The sequence below is a fragment of the Xenopus laevis genome, chromosome 5S (genome assembly GCF_017654675.1).
Source record: "Xenopus laevis strain J_2021 chromosome 5S, Xenopus_laevis_v10.1, whole genome shotgun sequence".
Classification (NCBI taxonomy): Eukaryota; Metazoa; Chordata; class Amphibia; order Anura; family Pipidae; genus Xenopus; species Xenopus laevis.
Genome location: NC_054380.1, coordinates 49,182,751 through 49,201,512, shown reverse-complemented (window position 1 = coordinate 49,201,512; position 18,762 = coordinate 49,182,751). Strand labels below are relative to the sequence as shown.

Below are 18,762 nucleotides of genomic sequence, written 5' to 3'. Positions count from 1 at the left end.
CACTGTCTCCAGTCCTCTTAGATGGTCAACAAGAATTTGAAGTACAGGACATTGTTTATTCACAAAGATAGTGAGGTAAAATCCAGTATATTTTGCATTGGAAGGGTTTTGGCCCTGACTAAATCCTAAAGATAATCATGTTCCACAGTTGGTCATTCAAAGACAGTTTTCCGATAAACCTTGGAGGCCCCCTTTAAGTGGCTCATTTCACTCAATTGCACATATACATGTGCACTGGCCAATGCAGCAAAGTGCTCTATGACACGCGCAATGATGTCAAGACATGCACAGTAGCACAACTAAGGTCTAAAGATGCCATTTTTTTTTTAACTCTGGTTGTTCCTAGTTTTGTTGAAATGACTTCCCCCTTTGTTTTGGTGTCAAAACTCCATTTGTATGCACTTCTGGTCTTCTGTGCCTAAGCTGGCTTCTGGTAATACAAATCTTGCTCAAGTGCCTGTTGTGTGAATGAATTCCTGGTATTTTGCCCCTAGCCTGTATTTTTGCTGCCTGCATTGACCTTTTCCTGTTCAACCACATCCTGTTCAACATGTTTGATCCTCAACTTTACCTCATTTCACTTGTCTGATCTCAGAAGTAGGTTGGTTCAAAGCTAAAACTGCAGCAAAGAGTACCAGGCCCCAAAAGTGTGTCTGTGAAGAAACTAGTTGGGGTGTTCCTGCTTACAGAAAAGTCAGACTTGTATAAGCAGTCCTTCCACTGGGTTCCTGTCTGCTAGAATGTTAAACTTGTTGGCAGAGGTGGTCTTTATGATGATCACGCAGGGAACACTCAGCGCAGCAACTTGTGAATCACTCGGGGATAATACAGAGCACATTTAACAATGTGGAAGATCAAGGACAATATGGTGGAGACACAAAAAGGAAATAGAAACAACAGAGTGCAGAAATACAACAGCATAGATCATTGCAATCATACATTAACAATATTCACAGCTCCACCTTGTGACCATTTTTTTTTCCATTTGAAAATTTTTTTATTACTTTTTTTTTTATTATTATTTTTTAACAATATAATGCTGACATTTATCTTCATTATACAGCAATATTTACACCGCTTACAATATACCTTCTTATGCATACAATTAAATTTATAACCCCCCAAAAAAAAACGAAAATACACATAAGTACACATAAGGTTGTTATACTATGGAGTTATTAAGCACTAACAATATTAAATATGACAGACCTTATAAAATATATACCATAGCTTATAATCAACGTCGGTCTATTCCTGCGTAAATTGGATATTTGTAGATATAAGGCTCCCAAGTTTGACGGAACTTATTTACCTCATTATTTACCAGTACCGTTATTTTCTCCATTACCAATAGCTCCCTAATTTTAGCCTGAATAAAATCCCACATATGAGGAATAGAGCCTTTCCAATGTTTAGCTATGCACATTCTAGTAACCAGGCATATTTTAAGTATCAGTAATGCAGTAGGCTCATTATATATTTTATTTTTTGGTATTAGATTTAATAGAGCAATTTTTGGGCAAGGTAAAATATTTAACCTGCATATCCTACATATTTCATGAAATACCCGTTTCCATACCTTTTTTATTGAGGGCAATCCCACCACATATGCATATATGTCCCTACCTCCCCACATCCCCTAAAACATTGGGGAGAGATTGTATTTTGCATTTTATGGAGTTTTTGCGGTGTCATATACCATCTCACAACTGTTTTATATCCGTTCTCTTTTAATATAGTATTTGTTGAGATCTGAAGAAATTTTGGTATATCTGACTCCATGATTTCTCCTCTATTAAAATACCTAAATCTTCTTCCCATTTAATTTTAAATCCCGGAAGCCTATTAACTCCTGTGTGGATAAAGTGATCATATAATCTAGAGATAGATCCCTTGATCTTTAGACCCTGTTTACACTCCAGGTCATACCTGGTATAATTTCCATCACATCCCTCTTTTATTAAAGCCTTTATCCAGTGTGATATCTGCAAATACCTAAAATTCTCACCTATGGGTATATTATGGCTTTCTATTAAACTATCAAATGATATGATCCTTTTTTTTATGATCTCCTACTCTTGTGATCCCCTTTTGTCGCCACCATTGAAAATCCGTTGTTATCATACCAGGCTTAAATGTGGCATTTTGAAACAGGGGTGTCAACAGGGACCTTTGCCCAGATAATCCATCTCTGATTCTATGAGTTAACCACATTCCTAATGAATGTCCCACACAGGATGTAGCTTGTTTATTTTCCTGCAATAAGGACACATTCCACATAGAATCAGACAGATTAAAATTGGGATGTAGCTCCTGTTCTAATAAGACCCACCTAGGCTTCTCTAACTTCCTATGCCAAGCTTGGATTTGTGTAAATTGAGCTGCTTTGTAATACAAAAACAGGTCTGGGGTTCCTAATCCACCCTTATATTTACTTCTCTGCAGCGTTTTTTTTACTTACTCTAGCTTTTTTACCTTCCCATATAAAATTCTCTATAGCTCTTTGTAAAATTTTTCCATCTGTCTTAGGATATTTGACGGGTAGAGTTCTAAACAGATATAAAATCTTAGATAATATGTTCATTTTTACACTATATATACGACCTAACCAGGAAATACTATATCCCTGCCATAATATCAGATCTTTTTTTAACTTGTTTATCAGAGGTGAATAATTTAATTTACTAATTTCTTGGTATGTCTTAGGTAGCAATATTCCTAGGTATTTAACCGATTCCTCTTGCCATTTAAAATGGAAATTTTGTGATAAAAGATCTGCTGTTACATGCGGTATATTCAAATTTAACACTTCACATTTTGAATAGTTGATCTTATATCCCGACAATCTACTAAAATCATCCAATACTTTATATAAATTAGGAAGTGAAACTTGAGGTTGGACTAACGACATTAAAATATTGTCTGCAAATAAACTTAATTTGTATATCTTATCTCTTATTTTTATACCCCTAATATCTGCATTCAGCCTTATAGCTTGTGCCAGTGGCTCTATACACAATGCGAATAGAAGGGGAGAAAGCGGACACCCCTGCCTCGTTCCGCTTTTGATTTCAAAAACCTCAGATTTTATATGTCCCGTTTTTACTTCAGCCTTTGGTTTACATTAAAGGCGTTTGATCGCAGTCAATATAGGGCCCCCAATACCAAAACTTTCCAATGTTGTATATAGGTAGCACCAATCGACCCGATCAAACGCCTTTTCGGCATCCAATGATAGAAAAATAGCTTGTTTTTTTTCCTTATTTGCAAATTCTATAAGATTTACCATTCTTCTAATATTATCTGCGGCCTCCCGGCCCTTAATGTACCCCACTTGATCAAAATGAATCAAATCTGGAAGCAGCGTATTTAAACGTTCTGCCAAGATTTTTGCAAAAATCTTTATATCCGTATTGATTAATGATATGGGACGGTAACTTGAACAAAGCTTTGGGTCCTTACCAGCTTTGTGTATTACTATAATCTGTGTCGTTAACATTTCAGTAGGGATTGGCGTTTCCGACAGAAAGGCATTAAACATTTTTAACATATATGGGAGTAATTCCTCCATAAAAACTTTGAAATATTTAAAATTAAAACCATCTAAACCTGGAGCCTTTGTAGCATTTAATTTTACCTTTATAACATTTGTAATTTCTGCTATTGTAATTGGTGTGTTCAGAGAAATAAATTGTGATGGCCTAAGTGTTGGAAGATTACAGGCCTGAAGAAATTTAGCGGTTTCGCATATAATACCCTTTGAGGTAGCTACCTTTTCCCCATTATATAAATCAGTATAAAAATCCATGAAGGCCTTATTTATTTCCCTAGGGTCATTAACATATGCCCCCTTTTTAGTCTTAATTGTCTCAATTGTTTGTACTTTTCGCAGCCCTCTCAATCTTCTAGCTAATAAAGTATCCGGTTTATTTCCCTTTTCGAAAAATCTTTGTTTCGCCCATAGCATTGACTTATATGTATCCTCAGCCAGAGACAAATTTAATTCTGTCTTAGCTGTAACCATATCCGCATAAATACTGGCATCTCTATTTAATTTATATTTAGACTCAAAGTTCTGTAATTTATTTGTTAATTTATTTATATGTATCTTCCTTTTTCTTTCAGATGCTAACTTAATTAGTATACCTCTTATAACTGCCTTATGTGCTTGCCACACCATTGGCATAGAGGTATCTCCTGTATCATTTTCAGAAAAATAAGTCCTTATAGCAGACGCCAGATCTGCTACCTGCTCAGGAATACACAGCATAAATTCGTTAAGTCGCCATGAATACCCTGGACGAATTACAAATAATCCCTCCAATGTGATCTTAACCATTGCATGGTCTGACCATGATATTTCCCCTATAACAGAATTAAATATTTTGTCAACATAAGGTTGATTAATTAATATATAGTCTATCCTTGTAAATGACTTATGTGGATGTGAATAGAATGTAAAATCCCTCATAGTAGGATTCGCCAATCTCCATGTATCCAACAAGTTATGATCCCCCAGAAGATTAACAAATCTGCGCCTATTTGGGTGACCATCCCCTGTCTTCCCTGGGGGGGAACCTATCCAAAATCTTATCATGTATAGTATTAAAATCTCCTGCTAGCATTACTATGTTGCACCAATTAATATCCAACATTGTTGACAACACCTTATAAAATTGAGCATCTGCTTGACTCGGTGCATAAACATTACCCAGAAGACAATCTTTTGCATTGATTGAACCTTTAAGAAACAAATATCGACCTTTCTTATCCACAATTTGATCATTTAACTGGAAATTCAAATTTTTATGGAGTAAAATCGACACACCATTCTTTTTCTCCTGATCTGTTGCATGAAACACTACTGGGTAGGTTTTATCCCCCCATTTGGGGATCTGATCTATTTTAAAGTGTGTTTCCTGGACCATAATAATATCACCATTGGAGGCCTTGTAATATCTTAGTGCTTGACTACGTTTTTGGGGTATATTCAGACCTTTGACATTATGTGAAATTACATTGATTGCCATTGCAGGAATCTAATAAAATTTTGCAAAAAACTCCAACTCCAACCCTTACACTGAGCTGCATTTTGGGTTACTCGGTTGTAGCATCGGTAATCTCTTCCTGGCGTATCTCTAGTCGCTCCGTTCTGTTACCGATAGCCGTAATATCCGTAGCCAGGTCTGACAGGCCTTGCTGAAGGTTATCTTGTAGATCCCTTTTCATATCTGCAAGGTATTCACGTAGCTCTGTAAAATCTTGCTTTGTGCATGGCTGATCAGCCTCAGGCGCCATTTTGGCCTTAGTTTGGGCCTTTGTTTGAGTGCCTCTTCCGGAGTCCATTACCATGGAGGACTGCGATGGTTTCTGTGACAGTTTCACAAAGGGCAGCAGTGTAGAAATCGTGGGAGACTTCTTGTTTCTCTTAGCCATCCCCCGTATAATCCGCTCTATCTATATTGCCTCTACGGATGCACACTACCGCATACTGTGTACTTCAAGTTGCTACTGGGAGAGCAAAAAATACGAGCAAGCAGCTCACGCAGCCATCTTCCTCGAGCGCAGACTCTGCCCCCACCTTGTGACCATTTTAATACTCTAGTGCAGCGCTGTCCAACTTCTCCGGTACCGAGGGCCAGAATTTTTCCAATCTACATGGTGGAGGGCCGATAACGGAAGCCAGTGTTAGCCACTCCCTGTTATTTGACCACACCCACTTTAAACCACACCCATGTTACTGCAAGACCATGTCCACATTAATAGCACACCAAAAAAAACAAATGGTTGGTGCTCACTGCAGGGATCAGGGCCGGAACTAGGGGTAGGCAGAGTAGGCGGCTGTCTAGGGTGCCATCATTGGAGGAGCACTTTTTTCAAGCGTTTATTTAATAATTTGTTTCAGTTTGTTTTGTGCAAACTCACGTCAATGACGTCACTGATGTGATGACAGAGAGAGGCAGAGAGCTGGCGGCCTGCTTGGTGTGGCTCGCTCTCGCTGCTCTCAGCCTTGCACAGTTGCACTGAACTGAAGACATTCTTTCTATTAATGCAAAGTGTGAAGCTTCCTGCTGGCACAGCCAGGTACAGATTTGGGGGCCATATGTTTGCTGTTGCTGCTGGGCTGGGCGCTGGCACAGGTACATAAATACTTGGGGGCAATATAATGTGATCAGATTTATTTTTGGCTGCTGCTGACACAGGTAAAGATTGGGGGCAATATGATGGCTGCTGGAGGGCTGTATGATGGGTGGCTGCTGAGCTTGCTGGTACAGGTACAGGGGGCAGTAATATAAATTAAAAAGTGTAGTACACTTTCTTACTCTCTTTATTTAAAATATTTACCATCATGGTAAGGAGGGAAATGGTAATGCAGGACAGGGGGGCACTGATTGAAGCTCCTGCCTAGGGTGCCAAACTACCTTGTGCCTGCCCTGGCAAGGATGTCACTCATATGGGAAAAAAAGATAAGACATATTAAGACATACCCATAAATCCATATGCTTCCTCCTCCCCTGTGTATAATACAGTACCCCAGCATATGATTAAACACTTTAGGGGCCACTAACAATAATTTTCAAATGCTAACAAACCCTCAGAACAAATACCAAAGTATGACACACACAGGGAGGGAAGGCAGAACAGAGCAGGAGACAGGAATCAGGACCAGTCTAATATGTACTACATACAGTGACACAGTGCTGGTGTCCCATTAGCATTTTGTATAAAGTGTGAACAGGTGAACAATGTGGACAGCCCTGCTCTAGTGTTTAAGCATGAATGCTGTTGCATGTATTGCAACAACACTAAGTAAAAAATAGCAGCAACAACACAAAGCCAAAAATGTTAGTTCCAATCATGTGACTGGTTGGCTTTTATAAAGTTATAAGGATGCAAAAAACAGACATATGTCTGACATAGGTCTGAAGTGTAAGGACCTACATTCCCCTTATGAATACAGTGCATCCTCCGTTCACACACCAGGGCTTTTGAGCACTAAATTGTAGGATTTTGCTCCCATTAGTGCTCCAGGATTTGGATTCTTTGTCATTGTTAAATGTGTTATGTTCAGGATTAAGAAGCCAAGAACTAAGTAAAAAGAACATGTAGCAAATGTGTAAGTGTTTGAACCACTGGGTAATAATGACCTTAATGTTATCTCAATTCATGTTTGGTGCAAAAAAAAAACAAATATACACTGGAAAACCAAACTTCTTATGGACAGTAATTTATAGTATAGATTAGGACAGAAATGATTGTGATTTAAAATATTAAATTGTTACTGTTGTAATTTTTTCATTAAGTAGTAAATGTAGGGGGCAGAGCCAAGCTCCACATTCAAGTGGACACGCAGTCCTGTAGCTATCCTACAAATAGCCGAACAAGGAGTGGAAGCTGACAACCCAGTTCCACCAGCCACAGCAACTGAAATAAAAATTATGCAGAACTCCCGTCTCCCTACAAACTGATTTTAAAAGACTTACCGAAGAAATCAGGAAGGAGGTACTTGATCTGGCCGAGTGTACAGACCATATAGAATGCAAAATGGGGGAGTTTGAGACAGTACACAGCAAGGTAGCAGACACATAACAAGCAATAGAGAAAGAACTTGCCAGACTTACAGATAAAGTACCAGACCTGAAGGACCGCGCATTTGTGTGGTGAGCATTTAGGGAATAGTGATCATATCATGGTCTCCTTTGAGATTCTGTTGCAGAAGCAATTCTATAAGGGAGTAACTAAAACACTAAATTTCAGACATGCAAACTTTGACAGTATAAGGGCATCTCATTAAGTGGGAAATGCTTTTCACAGGGTTAAACACAGAACAAAAATGGTAAGTCTTTAAAATGCTGCTTAATCAATATACATTTCAGTATATTCCTCTTGTAAGCAAGGAACATCGTTGCAAAGCACAACCTTTTTGGTTTAATAGAAGTGTTGGTATAACTATATACTTAGTTAGCCAAATATTTAATCAATAAAGGCTGGAGTGAACGGATATCTAACATAATAGCCAGAACACTACTTCCTGCTTTTCAGCTCTGTAACTCTGAGTTAGTCAGCGACTTGAAGGGGGGGGGCTACATGGTACATGTCTGTTCAGTGAGTTTGCAATTGATCCTCAGCATTAAGCTCAGATTCAAAAGCAACAGATACGACCCATGTGGCCCCCTCAAGTCTCTGATTGGTTACTGCTTGGTCACCAGGATAACCAGACAGTGTAAACAAAGAGAGCTGAAAAGCAGGAAGTAGTGTTCTGTTCTGTTATGTTACACACCCAGTCACCCAAGCTTTTATACATTACATTTTTGGCTAACTAACTTTATTAGAAACATTTTTTATTTTGCAAAGCCTATCCATTTACACAGTTTTTATTTTCACACTGAACAATTCCTTTAAGGCTTTCAAGTTGGGTGGGACAACTAAATTATTTATAAGGTACAAAGAGGCAAGCTAAAATTGATATGGAAAATGATATTGCAGCAAGCAGTAAAAAGAATCCAAAATTATTTTTTAAATATGTGAATAGTAAAAAAATTAAGCAGGAAGGGGTGGGACCTTTAATATCAGAGGGGGGTCAGTTGGTTGATGAAAACAAACAAAAAGCGCATATTCTGAACACATATTTTTCGTCTGTCTACACGAATGAGGAACCAGTTAATGAAGGTTTCCATCTTGATTGTCCCAATTCTAGCAATTCTAGTAATACAACTAATGATGGATGGTTCACACATGAGGAAATTCAAAAGAGACTAGAACATGTTAAGATAAACAAAGGTCCGGGGCCAGATGGTATTCTTCCCAGGGTACTTAGCGAGCTTAGCTCTGTAATTGCCAAACCTCTTTACTTAATTTTTCCGTATTCTTTGAGGTCTGGCATAGTGCCGAGAGACTGGCTAATTACTAATGTGGTGCCGCTATTCAAAAAGGGATCCCGTTCTCAGCCTCAAAACTAGAGGCCAGCTAGTCTGACGTCAGTGGTAGGAAAGCTTTTCAAAGGGTTAATAAAGAGATACTGGACTTCATAGCAAATCATAATACTATTGAGTTTGTGCCAGCATGGTTTTATGCATAATAAATCTTGCCAGACAAACTTAATTTATTTTTATGAGAAGGTAAGTAGAGACCTTGATTCTGGGATGGCAGTGGATGTGATTTACTTAGACTTTGCTAAAGCATTTGATACAGTGCCACACAGAAGGTTACTGGTTAAATTAAGGAATGTTGGCCTGGAACACAGTATTTGTACCTGGATCAAGAACTGGCTACAAAGAGTGGTGGTAAATGGAACATTTTCTAATTGGACCAGTGTTGTTAGTGGAGTACCGCAGGGCTCTGTACTAGGTCTTGTTTATTAATGACCTGGAGGTGGGCATTGAAAGCACGGTTTCTATTTTTGCAGATGATACTAAATTGTGCAGAAAAGGAAAATGTCCTAGCTATGTTGAGGAAAAGAGAAAATTTACCAGAGAGATTCACATATGTTGAACTGTATATTTATCTCTCTATGTCCACTCTGACATTACAAGAACCAACGAAGTGCTTAAGGCACACAAAACCCCTAACAGAAGACATTAAAAAAAGAGGTGCAAAAATGGCTTGCCTTACAAGTAGACAACAGAGATGACTAGACCACTTGACCAAACGATCAGCCAACCACAAAATGCTTAGAGAGTGCCTGGAGGGTGGTGTGAAGGCCCTCATCTACCTAACCAGGACACATCAATTTGTGACACAGCTACCAGGCAGTAAACAACTTATTGGAGGGGCTGTTCAAGCTTGAGAACAGAATCAACAGCAGTTTTAAAATAAATGCAACCGCCTCTGGGCAACACCTGTGCGCCACCATCTCAATGGCCACCACTCAAGTTTGATTTTTGTTAAAGTTACATTTTTTAGCACTGCAGATGTGCACTACTGCACTACTGCTTAATTGTTTTTTCATACTTTACCAAGTTGCACCATAACCCACCTGACACTCCCCTCCTACCCTCACCTCTCCCCTACACTAGGACAGGAAGAACAGGAGCAGTATATGGTGATGGCTCCATGGTAAGATTTCTTTTGTACAATGTGAGGGGTTTAACATTGTACCCTAAGCAAGGCAAGCAGCTTACAGACAGATGTTTTGCTAATTCGAGAAATGTATTTTGCTAAATGTAGCCCCTCTTAATTCAACAATAAGAAATATTCACACAATTTCTGACTGTTATAAATTACTGAGACAAGTTTACCCTGGCCAAAAACTCTTATAGCAGCTCCAATGGGAACAAGATGTCAATATACATCTCTCTCCCCAACAGTGGGACAAGGCATATACTGCAACTAAGGTTCTATCAGGTGCACAAGTCACACAGAGATCAACCGGATCAACTGCTGCACAGTGGGCATCCTGCTGTACATGAGGTGTAATGTCCAAAGAAACGAAAATGCTTCTTACAAGGCCATTTTAACCGGACAATGGCACTGCTACATATTGCCCCACTGAATCTAACAAATAAAAAAACTAAAGCATCTGTTCCAGGTCCTAACTGCAGCCACTACAATCATCACATGACAATGGAAACAAAACAGACAACCCTATACAGATTGTCCACCCCTCTCCCCCAAGCCACACCCATGACATTGCACACACTACACAGTAAACGATTAAGAAAGCAGACAAAAACAACAGGGCACACAAGCAAAAACTCAGTTTAATTATTTGTTTAGAAAAATACTGAATTGCTGAACTGTTATGCAAATTATTTTGTGAGGGAATCACATTTATGTAAGAAAATATTCTACATGGCTGATTGTAAACAACATAATTGTGATTACATCAACAAAGCACAAAATGTAGAAGCATTAAGAACCACCCTATATGGCTTAATTCAGAAATAAAGAAGTTAATAGGGGAAAAATGGAAAGCATTTTAACTACAAGACACTGCAGTTAATGAATATAAAAACTAATAAAAAACAAATGTTGTAAAGCAGCAATCCGAAAGGCAACGATAGAAAATGAGGAGCACATTGCATCAGAGGCTAAAACCAATCCTACTAATAGTAAAAAGATGTGGGCTGTGTGGCTCCTTTAAATAATAGTAACAATACGGTTATAATGGATACCAAAAAGACAAATGTTCTAAATTAGTTATTTTCTTCTTCAGTGGATACAAAAGAGAAGCCAGAGTTCTAAGACCTACCTGAGAGCTGCACTGTTGGCTCAGGTCAATCTAGTCAGCGGATGATGCAGGACATGGTACATAAATGTTTACTTAATATTAATATTAACAAGGCACTAAGGCCAAATGGAATACACCCCCAGTATTGAAAAGGTTTCAGTTTTAGACAGGCCTCTATTTCTGATTTTGTCTGGTATGATGGAGAAAAACTGATGTAATTGCTATATTCACAAAAGGGATTAAAATCTCTGCTAGTATACTAGAACATTTGGGTAATAGTCATCATAGAATTATCTCATTTGAAGGAATTGTTCAGTATAAAAATAAACACTGGGTAAATGAATAGGCTGTGCATGTAGTTAGTTTTGCAAAAATGTAATGTATAAAGGCTGGAGTGACTGTATGTCTAACATAATGGGTTTTCATTTGGAGGGGTTGAACTTGATGGACTTTGTCTTTTTTCAACCCAATTTAACTATGTAACTATGTAACTATGTAACTATATAATAGCCAGAACACTACTTCCTGCTTTGCAGCTCTCTTTCTTCCCACTGATTTCCCACTGGTTATCAGACAGTAACCAAAGAGGGACAGAGGAAATAGAAAAGGAGGAGGGGTACAGCAGTGAATACATAATATTCACAATTTATATAATTTTTTCTCTACGGTGATGAGTGCAATTTTATGTAACCAATAAACTTGAATGTAAGAGAAATCCAAGTACTTACAGGAAATCTTATCACAGACACGTTGCTACTTGTAGATTCAACAAGAAAATCCATCCAAAAATCAACCAGTTCATGGTTTGTTACTTCTTGTTCTTGGTTTGGTTTTTTAAAATGCTGATAAATCAAAATGGTCTCAACAACTGAATTTAAGAACCTACAACAAAAGCAAATAACACTTGGATTTAACAGTGCACTGGAATCTGGAATATTTACAAGTGAAACAAATATATTACATCCATAGGCGGATGGTGATTTTTTTGTTTGGGGCGGCTAGAAAATATTGAAGTATCTATATGCAATAAGTCAACAATAGACTTAATTATTTTATGAATTTGGGTCACGCATAAATGGTGTTAACTTTAAAAGTTCAACATTTTTTAAACCCTTTTAAAAGAAAGATGCACTTTGTAGCACGGCAAGGTGATATAAAATACATTTTTATAATACAAAATATACTTTTTCATCTTCATTCAGTCTCATAGCTTTCCCTCTGTTTGAGCACTTAAAGGGCACCTGTTGGGCAAAAATATTATCCCCAACCAAAGGGGCGGGCTAATAGAGCCTGCACTCCGGTTGGGGGTTACTATTTTTTTTTTTTTTTAAAAAAATTGCTCCCTGCCAGCGATTGAACACCTGCAAGGGAGGGAGCTCACAGTGTAAGCGACCATGTCATACATAGAGCGTGCACATAAAGAGTCACATGCATAATGAGTAAGTTCGCTCATTATGCACATGCGTGTGCCCCAACATGGCCCGATCGTCAGGGCCGCCATCAGGGGAGGACAGGGGGAACAAGTGTCCCGGGCATGAAGGGGGACCGGCTCTTTCAAAACTGAAGCACTGCCGGACCCCCCTTCATGCCCGGGACACTAGGCCCCCCCTTGAGAGTGCCAAAGCCATGCGGCCATTTTCCCGAACAGACGAAATGCGGAAAAGCCAAACAGTCGAAGGAACCGAAGCCACGAAAACAGCCAAAGCCGAACTCCTGAAGCGGCGAAAAGACCCGAAGTCGTGAAAACAGCCGAAATTGAAGTGAAAAGACCCGAAGTCACGAAAGCAGGCGAAGTTGAAGTCCTGAAGCCACAAGTTCAATTCTACTGAACAATTTGTGTGGTTTTTTTTTAATCCCCTTGCCACCAATGTATTATTTTAATATTCTATATGCCCCTGCCACCGATGTTTTTTTTTTAAAAAAAAATTTCGGGCTCCAATTTTTTTAACTTGTAAGGGGGGCCCTAGCACCAATGTTTTTTTTAAAAGATATTCTTTGGGGCCATAATTTTTTTTAACTTGTAAGGGGGGCCCTGGCGCCAATTTTTTTTAAAAAATATTTGTTGGGGCCCCAATTTTTTTTAACTTGTAAGGGGGGCCCTGACACCAATGTTTTTTTTTTTTAATTATAAGGGGGCCCTGACCATCAATTGCTTTTTATTGTGTGTGGGGGGGGGGTTACTTTTTTAGCGCTGATGTCTGTGTGATCTTTAGGCAGGATCTGGCTTGGGTGTCAGTGTGGGCAGGGCCCAGGGGCCCCGAAAATTTTTGTTGTATGGGGCTCCGTGATTTCTAATGGCAGCCCTGCTGCTCGTACGAGGAGCTCCCTCCCGGTGCTGGTGGCCTTGCGCTGGTGCGGGGGGAATTTAAAAAAACGAAAGTTACCCTCAACTGGAGTGTGGGCTCTCTTAGCCCGTACCTTGGGCTATAATATTATTTCCCAACAGGTGCCCTTTAATATTAGATTAATTCAATACTCACAGCTACCTTACACTCAGCTCCCAGTATGTTTTTTTCTGTCCCACAGGGACCAGCAGGCCCAGCCCTCACAACCCTTCAGCACACTTCATTTGCTGCATTTCCAAAACTTTTTAAGCCCCCAAAACAACCCCTCCAACTAAAACATTCCCCCATAAATCCCAGTAGAATTCATATTCCTGCCTCCCCACACTCTGTTCCAAGCAAGATTAACTCTTACAGCCACAAAAGACTCTGTCTCAACCTTAGACTTGTGTCTGTATTAGTATTTGGTATTCTAGAAATCCGCAAACAAATCCTTTAGCTCCCATATACAATAAAATCATATATGAAGAAATGCAGCCACATTTAATGCATGAATAGCAGGATGATTATTATTAATAGGTTATATTCCACACCTTCTGCTGCTCTGAGCTTCAGTTTCCCTGCACTGTAGATTTGATCCGTGTAGCCCCTCCCCCTGCTAGCCAGGCAATTGTTCTTGGAAGCAGGGCAGGGAAGAGCAATAGATTCTGAGCCAAGGAACCAAGGAACAACTCCTGAGACAGCAAGGTGGATATCAGGCTTGATTGTTACTGTCTTACTCATCACTTCTCTATCACACCCTTCCCACGGAACTTTGCCAGTGCCCGTGCTACATTAATTGCTTTTGATTTTTAGTTAGAACCTTCTCCAGCACAATATTTCAGACAAGGTAGGCTACATTTACAATGGACAAAGGTTTGGGAAGGCTTAGCCTTCCCAAGCCTTAATTAAAATTCGCCTATGATTACATCTATTGATAGTCAATACGAAATTGTTTATAAAGTCTACTAATTAGTGCCTGCATTGGAGTATGAAATGTGTAAGGCTAGAATGTATTGACAAATACACAAATCAGAAGAGATCATCTTAAAAATACAAAATATTACAACAAGTCTTTTACACCCTTTTTAGTATACAATCCTGTGAACAGCCATTATAAATTAGGACAAATGCTGTTAGCTTCAAATGTTAAGAAACTCTTCTTTTCAAATAAAAATGTCTGATTAAACAGAAGAATGTTGCACATACTGTAGACTCAATTAAAATGATTGACTGTATGACGGTAGAAGAATTTAGCATTTCAGATTTCTGAATTGAACGCTAGCAAAAGGTCGCCAACGAATTAACGCTAGTGAAACTTTGCCAGCGTTCTGCTGCAGAGACGCAACTTCACATTTTAGTGAATTAGCGTAGTGAGAGTAGTGGCGAAGTGAGGTGGAATGTTCATTGGCAAAAATTCGCCCTTTCGTGAATTTGCCCCAAAGACAATGTGTTGAATTTGGAAATTCTGCAGGTTTGACTGAGGGACTGGAAGATGACTAGGAGATTGAATAAATTACAATATAAGCACTAAAAAGTAGAGATAAAACCCAGATTTAAAATCTGGAAAGATGCAACAAAAGACATAAACAATGAAGACCAACTAAGAAGAGGACATTTTTTAGCATAATAAAAATTAACTTGAAGCTGAACTGCCTCTTTAATAAAAATAAAGTCAGAATACATAAAGTTGTCTCAATGACCATCTGAGGTTCCAAAGGTTCTCAGTTCCAAAGCTACATAGGAAGAATAAGACAGCTCTTATAGTAGCCTACTTTAAGATGAAATGTAGACACAAAGGGGGAAAAAACATGCTCTCAATCTAAATAAAAATGCATGGCTATGTAAAAGAAAAACAAAACAAGCAAGCAAAAAACAATTATAAAAAAATGTATATATATATATAAACATATATATATATAAACATATATATATATATATATATATATATATATATATATATATATATATATATATATATATATATATATATATATATAGAAACAGAAAAAGCTGCACTAACTTATTGGGAAAAGGGGGGGTTAGCGTTTGCGTTAAGGGGACAATTTAAATAGGGTCTTGTCAGTTTTTTATCCGCTGCAATGAGTCAACACCGGCACAGAGGTTCTATACACCACTAGCCTAAATACGAGGAAACCTGCTGCCTTCTGCCCCTTGTATGTGTGCACATGAACAGCCTGGTTAGCACACATACTAAGCAGAGTGAAAATGCATATTTTAGTGTTTCTGTGTTAGAACCACAGAAAATGTATCCCATGGACTGTAATTTTCAAATGAAAGAGTGCAGTCAAAAAGTAGAAGCTATTAAAACAATTAATTTGCTATAACCCTTTGCCATAGAAAACAGTATTCACATTTATAGAAACTCACCATGCTGGGGGCTTGAGCTTGAAAAGCTTTTCTGCTGCTTGGATGACTTTTGCCAAGTCATTGGCCAGCATACATGCCCCCAAATAAAATCCAACATCCCAATAACTTTGGAGTTTCTCGATGTTTCCTTTTTTACCCAACAGGCTACTCAGCTTAACTCCTAAATGCAAGAACATGAACAGAAATAAGGTTTTTATCATATTTAAGGTACAGAAAATCAAGAATATTGAATTACACTGGAAGAAATATAAGCTTAGCTTAGACAGGCACATTTAAGTTTTAAAACCTGTTTAAAATTGTCCTGATTCAACTGACTATGTGTGTAGAACAAATGGTTTTATAATTCCTGTCTAGCAGACCTTGTTCTTAGGTTTAACAATAACACACAAATATTTTCTTCACAGAGCTGAACATGTGAACATTGCACATTAGCAGTGGAATAAATTTTTAAAGGAAATACTAGATAACCAAGATGGACAATTTTGCACCAAATCACGGATAATGGGCCTTACTGTAATTTAGATCACTATACTATAAATCTGCTAAAAACATTTAGATATTAAATAAACCCAATAGGATGGTTTGCCTCCAATAAGGATTATTAATAATATTATATTTATACTTACAGTATATATATTTTGTTGGGAATAGATACAAGGTACAGTTTTATCAATACAAAGAAAAAGGAAATTATTTTTAAAAATGTAAATTAGTTGATTAAAAAGTCCATGGGAAATGTCCTACCTGTAATTCATTTCTGGATAACCGTATCACTATATATAGTAATACTGACATGTTCCTATGAATAGTATTATTAAAAAAGTAATATTTTTTCTTAACAAAAATGTCCCCCAAATTGCCCCCAGCCATTTGGTGCTTACTGCATTCGGCACTCTGATGGTTAATGTTCCTGGGAGCAGAGAGCTGACTGTAACAGTTATGCTGGACTGGAGGCAGTGCAATACTTTACTAGATTGGGGAGTAATGTTTCCAGTCTATGGAAGGATCACCCTCTTCCCAGTCCAGGGTGAACCAAGGAAAAGCACATTCTAATCACTCAAATCAGAAGACAAACTTCCCCTTTAAAAGAGCTCAACAATATACTTAAACCTAAAGGCTGAACATTAGTCAAACCATTTTAGATCTCAAGCATGACTTGGCCAAATGAAAAGAGCACACAACATTTTTTGGCAAAGCTTATCTCTTAAAAAAGATGTTATTCCCAAAATTATTTTACAAGCCTCAAATGCCGCCCTATTATCTCACATGCAAGTCTGGAAATTTAAGGTAACCCCATGACGCATCACCATATTTAAACTTCCCCAAATTGGGGCATCAATTCCAAATGTAAGGGAATTTGAGGCAGATCTTTTATGACATGCTGGCAAATGAATATATAATATCAGTACATATAGTACTTTAGATTCAGAATACAATCTACTTAATAAGGCACTTACTTTAATGAAAATTTTGTAAGATTCCCTTGTTTTCAAAATCAATATTTTACTTCCTGCAAGCCTCAAATTGTTGTGCTTTACACTGGATGACAGACCAAAATGTATGTAATTACCTTTCCCACACATGGAACTTAACCCTTTTCTTTACTCTACAGCACACATTTACAGTACTAATTTATTAGACCAGACTTTTTTTATTAGACCAGATTTTTCCAATTGGGATACCCCATCTGTGAAATAGTTAGACTCTATCCCTGCTGTCTTAGCTTCCGACATTCTTAAGTTGCACTCTCACGCTATGAGAACCATCCCCTCTAGCCAATATCAAATCATGGCTGTACAGATTTTACACCAATCCTATCTTTCTCATCTGACTGTTTAAAATAGAACTATTGAACACTTCTTTTTGTCTAAGATGTCATGAGACACAAGCCTTTTCTTTATCATTCATTTTATCTTACCCAGTTATTAAAACTCTCTACATAAATAATGTCTGGCATTCACTAGCAAACCAAAACTTCTAGGCAGACATAGAATGGGTTATTTTCAGCAAAGTATAATGTGGCCAACTTGTATCTAAATCAATTAGGCATTAGTAAAAAGGTTAGCTACAGCAACCAGGAAAGCCCTATTACAAGAATGTTTCCTGTCCTGCCACCCACAAACTTTTTGTAAAAAAGGTTATATTTCTTATTTCTCGTGGATTGGTTGGAGGTGTCAACAAATAAAGAAGCCCAAATAGATAACTGGTAGTCATATGATCAGCAGCATATATTCCTATAGAGGAAGCAGAGCCTGCAGCCCAAATGGGTATATCGTCATCAACATGAAATCCTGTTATTAAATTTCATTTTAAAACATTAATTAAAAAATAGTGCTATTACTTGGGAAGATTTTAATCTATGCAAAGCAAATTGCATAATCAAGTCCACTATATTTAAGAATTCTAAAGGAATCGCATGTAAATCAGGGCGGTAGCTCCAAATAAGTCATTACTTTGACACCTCTTTATAGGTCCCTGGTAAGGCCTCATCTGGAGTATGCAGTGCAGTCTTGGACTCCAGTCCTTAAGAGGGATATAAATGAGCTGGAGAGAGTGCAGAGACGTGCAACTAAATTGGTGAGAGGGATGGAAGACTTCATTTATGAGTGTAGACTGTCAAGGTTGGGGTTGTTTTCTCTGGAAAAAAGGCGCTTGCGAGGGGACATGATTACACTTTACGAGTACATTAGAGGACATTATAGACAAATAGCAGGGGACCTTTTTACCCATAAAGTGGATCACCATACCAGAGGCCACCCCTTTAGACTAGAAGAAAAGAACTTTCATTTGAAGCAACGTAGGGGTTCTTCACAGTCAGGACAGTGAGGTTGTGGAATGCACTGCCGGGTGATGTTGTGATGGCTGATTCAGTTAATGCCT

The 18,762-nt window shown here is 38.1% G+C and overlaps 1 protein-coding gene across 2 annotated transcripts in view; it reads right to left on the bottom strand.

Moving 5' to 3' along the window:
• LOC108717885 (mitogen-activated protein kinase kinase kinase 5) overlaps positions 1–18,762 on the bottom strand; it is a 140,244-nt gene that overhangs the window by 58,402 nt on the left and 63,080 nt on the right. For both annotated transcript variants that reach the window (XM_018265310.2, XM_041564516.1), the window contains 2 exons: positions 15,883–16,042; positions 11,899–12,052 (listed from right to left, as the gene is read on the bottom strand). In XM_018265310.2, coding sequence (XP_018120799.1) covers positions 11,899–12,052; positions 15,883–16,042 — 314 coding nt within the window. The remainder of the gene's footprint in view (positions 1–11,898; positions 12,053–15,882; positions 16,043–18,762) is intronic.